The sequence below is a fragment of the Mastomys coucha genome, unplaced genomic scaffold (genome assembly GCF_008632895.1).
Source record: "Mastomys coucha isolate ucsf_1 unplaced genomic scaffold, UCSF_Mcou_1 pScaffold8, whole genome shotgun sequence".
NCBI classification, from domain to species: Eukaryota; Metazoa; Chordata; class Mammalia; order Rodentia; family Muridae; genus Mastomys; species Mastomys coucha.
The window spans coordinates 1,633,426-1,637,942 of NW_022196914.1; the positions used below are offsets into that span (position 1 = coordinate 1,633,426).

Below are 4,517 nucleotides of genomic sequence, written 5' to 3' on the forward strand. Positions count from 1 at the left end.
TTGTTTCTTTGTTTTTTGGAGGGGAAACTGGGAATGGAGAAATTTACATGTAAATAAAAAAAATAAAGTATATCCTTGCAAAAAAAAAAAGATAAAGACTTTTCTTTTTGAGATTTGGTTTTAAATAAACTCTTGAAGGTTCTCACTAAGAAAAAAAAATAAAAATAGAACTACCATATGATCCCACAATCCCACTACTGGCTCTATATCCCAATGAAATGAAATCAGTACGCCAAAAAAGATATCTTCACACCCATATTTATTGCCAGATTAGTCACAATAGCTAAGACAAGAAATCTAATAGTGTTCATCATCAGATGAAAGAATTAAGGGGTAGTAAGAGGAGAACGTAACTCACTGATGCTTACCTAATTTGCATAAGACTATATTTGACCCCCAGTTTGGGAGAGCCTGGATCTTGAGGAGAAAACACACACAATGGAATACCCTTGAGCATTAAAAGAGAAAAGCTTCCTGCTTTCAACAACACATATGAACTTAGAAGGTAGTTGTGTTACACAAATGAACTCACAAGGTATTGTGTTAAGTAAGCCAAGCACAAAATGAGAAATACCACATATGAAACCTATTCGTAAATGTTATCGAACAATGTTGAACTCACAAAAAGAAGAGTGGACAAGAGTGACTGTGGAGTACCTAACCCCAACCAGTATATCTACAGTGTAGCCCCTACACCTAAGGCTCAGGGTGCATGGTAGAAGAGGTGGCAGAAAGATTAAAGAGGAATAAGACACCTGCTATAAGATAGGGTGTTTCTAGCTGAGAAATCTCAAAACTATGATTGCTTAAACAAGTTCAACATGCCAGCATGGCTGGGGGAATCTCACAAGACCCTAACCCTAGGTGAGGCACCATAGACCATCAATGGATGAGAGCAAAGGAGAATTGGTTTTCTATAAAAATATAACCTCATGAGTTATCCAATCCCAAGTGGTCAGCACTAAATACATGTACACAAGAGAAACACTGAATAGACTCAGCAGGTTGTGTGTGTGTGTGTGTGTGTGTGTGTGTGTGTGTGTGTGTGATGCTACCCAGGACAGACTTGTAGATGAATAAGGGAAAGAGTCAAACAAGGAGGACTTTGTAACTGAAAAGAAAATGTTTAGGCATGAATATCTAGGTAGCCAGTGGAATTCTCTGAATAAAACAATACTAGAAAGACCATTCACAGAGGATCCTGGATTGCATAAATGGAGAACGGGGACTAAGCATCAACATTTACTCACTGATCTCTTCTGACCACAGATGTCATGTGACCAGCTGTAGCAGCCTTGACATGTCCCCCTCCCCCGTATGTACACACACACACACACACACACACACACACACACACACACGACTGCATCGTACACTGGGAGCTAAAATAAACCCTACCTTCCTGAAGTCACTTTTGTCAGGGTACTTTTAAACAGAAAACAGAGAGTCCCTAGAATGGGAGCAATTTGTTTTCCTGCCCTTTAGAAAGAGAATGATACACATGGAAAATAGAACCGTCTTGTGCTCGAGCTGACTATAAATAATTGGTTTAGAATCTGCCGTGTTAAAAAAAAATAGGCAATGAACTATGTCTATGACATTCAGCTGGACCTACAGTAGCATCAGTTCTTTTCTCTTGTGTTTCATCCCCAAATGAACACTAGCCTGGCTCCGCTAATACATCCCAGCTGATAGGCCAGTCCCTGATTTCACTGATTCTAAACTGAACTCAGATCTAGGAAGGCAGACAACATCACTGCCCTCTAACTAACTCGGAGAGAAAAGTTCCTTGGCTCTGAATCCTTCATTAACAGCTCAGCCCCAAGTCACCTTCTAGCCAAGCGATACTGAGAGAATAAAAGGAAATTCTGGACCCATTCTCCTGAGTTTAGCTGACATCAATGGAGAAGGAGGTCAAAGATCCATTCCTCCTTAAAATGCCAGAAATGGAGATTGCTTCTGCTATTTGATAGCTCCAGGCTTCTCCATGTCTCCTTTGTTGGAAACATATCACAAAAGAATGCCTTCCAGGTTTGCTCTAAGAATGTAAACATCGTGTGCTTTTAAAGACCAGCAGAAACTGTGTGCATCTTGGAATGGAACCATTATTTCATCTGTTGGCATCGGACCAGCCAATTAAAAGGAAAATAAAAAGTGTGCTTATTGTCACAACATTAAAATGTCATAAATCAGTGACATGAAACACATTTAAACATAAAACAATTATTAAGATGTGTCATCTTAAAATAAGGAAGGAAATTGATTGACAGTTAATGCAAGTATTAGAGAAAACAGGTTAGCTAGATAACTTCCTTTTTGGAGTAACAAGTGTTCAAAATTGTTAAATGAACCTACAAGACACAGTAAAATAATTCCAAATTAGACTGTAAACCTAAATTTGTAGGCTCTTTGTTGTTGTAACATTGTATGTAGCCTTAAGTGCATCAACTTGGGGATTTACATTCAACTTTTAACTATTTCATTCAAAGTTACTGAAGATCTACATCTTGGTCCTTCTCCGACCTCACTAGCATGGATTCTGTACAAGTGGACAGCACAGTAACTGTGGGGCAATCCACATCCCCCCAGTACGCTAACAGAACATGTTTGTTTTAAACATCAAATCTCGCTCAATTGGTAAGGCACCTGTGGTGCACGCATAGGGATCTGAGTTTGGTCCCTGGCATCTGTAGATCCTCATGCTCACAGACAAGCACTTGGGGAAACCAGGAATATTAAATACACATGGTTGTCTCTTCAAAGAGAGAGATGAATATAACCTGCTTTCCACTCACAAGGCTGGGAATGAATGTGATTAATATTCATTAACCTGGTAACCTCAGCTGTATCTGGATGGCCAGGTGGAACTGACTCCTTTCGACCCTTATCTTGAGCCTCTTTATCTCAGTCAGTTGACCACACTCTCCTCCCCCAAGACTCTTATCGTGGGATTGTTTACCTTGAGCCAGCTTCCTCAGTTAATCCATAGCACCTATCTTTATGGAAGGTGTCACTTGGACTTTACCAAAATGTAAATGTAATCATGTCTTAAGTACATAGGGTTGGGTTAGCATCAGGACACTTTTTCCAGATTGTGCTGTGCCTAAATATGCCTAAAATAAACTGCCAGGTGTCAGACATTCGAAGTTTGAACCTACATCAGCTAACTGAGTTGAGTTAAACCAAATTTCCTTCTTGCCTTCCTTGGATTGACACTCTGATGGCTATGGTGCTTGTAGAAACTGCCCCCCAAACCCCCAAACACACACAAGCGTCCACATAAAACGCCAAGCACAGCAGTATATACCTGTGATCCCAGAACTGGGGATGCAGAGACAGGAGGATCTAACCAGCCAGTCTAGCCATAGCATCAAGTACCAGCTTCAGTGAGAAACCTTATCTCAAAAAAGAAAGGAAGAAAAGGAAGAAAGGAAAAGGGGACCAGCCCTCTGGAATGCACACATTCTTATGAACACACAAATTATAATAGCAATTCCAACTTGTTTTTCCGTTCTAAAATTTCATCCTGTAATAACGATTTCTGTCTTTGGTTATTCATTGCATAGTGACTTTTTTTTTTTTAAGTTCAATTGTTTTAACATGTGTGTTGATAAGCCCACAGCTGCACTCCATGTATTTATATTGTCTGCCCTTACGGTCCTGACCCTTTCACTCAAGATTCTAAATTATAACTTTCCAATGCTATAGATTCCATTTTCTACAAAGCTCTCTCTCATCTAATCAGGACCTCACTGCATAGCCCAAAATGAAAATTAACAAAACGATCAAACTGGACACAGCTTATGCCTCAGAAGCAACAACGATGCTATGGTGTTCCTTGACTGCTTTCTCAGGATTTCCATAAACATCGCCTTCCGTTCCCTTTTCCCAACACTCTCAGACTATAATTTAACTGCAAAGCAAGAGAGACCGACTCACTTTGGCTGAACTATTAAAATTTTGCTTATATAAGGATTGCTTTTTTAAGTCACTCATAGACCTTTTCCCTCCATGTTTTCCACATCTTGCTCTCCATTTGAGTTCTTTCAGTTAAGTGTGACCTTCCTCTTTGAGATGCCTTCAAGTATCTAAGTCATACATTATTATCTTACCTGCATGCTTGGGAAACACTCAGGGCAGAAGAGAACAAGAAAATTTCATCTGTAAAGACAGGAGGCCCGCAGCCTGTCCTGCTCGGGATCCTCTTTCCACTCACTTATAAAGCCAGCTATATTAAGTCTCAGCTAGATTCTCCAGGGACACAGAGAGCCTGCCTCTGTACTTGATCTGTGCCTGGAAGCCAGATGCATTTTGTCAGTTACACAGACCCTTGCTGTAGGCAGCTGGGACTGTTTGGAAGTCACAGATATGTTTCTGGGAAGTGTATCTGTTAATCAGAAAAGACAGTAAATTTCTTCAGTTCAGCATTTAAGTGATTTCCAACCAAAGGAGGCTCTGTAAAATAAGGGCTAAACCTCTTTACTATTTTATTCTACTAAACATACTGTATGTTTTCA

The 4,517-nt window shown here is 40.0% G+C and overlaps 1 protein-coding gene across 1 annotated transcript in view; it reads right to left on the reverse strand.

Moving 5' to 3' along the window:
• C7 (complement C7) overlaps positions 1–4,311 on the reverse strand; it is a 67,905-nt gene extending 63,594 nt beyond the window's left edge. Inside the window, exon 1 of the mRNA XM_031360205.1 lies at positions 4,113–4,311. Within this exon, the coding sequence (XP_031216065.1) occupies positions 4,113–4,118 (6 nt within the window). The 5' untranslated portion in view covers positions 4,119–4,311. The remainder of the gene's footprint in view (positions 1–4,112) is intronic.
• Between the last annotated feature and the right edge of the window lie 206 nt (positions 4,312–4,517).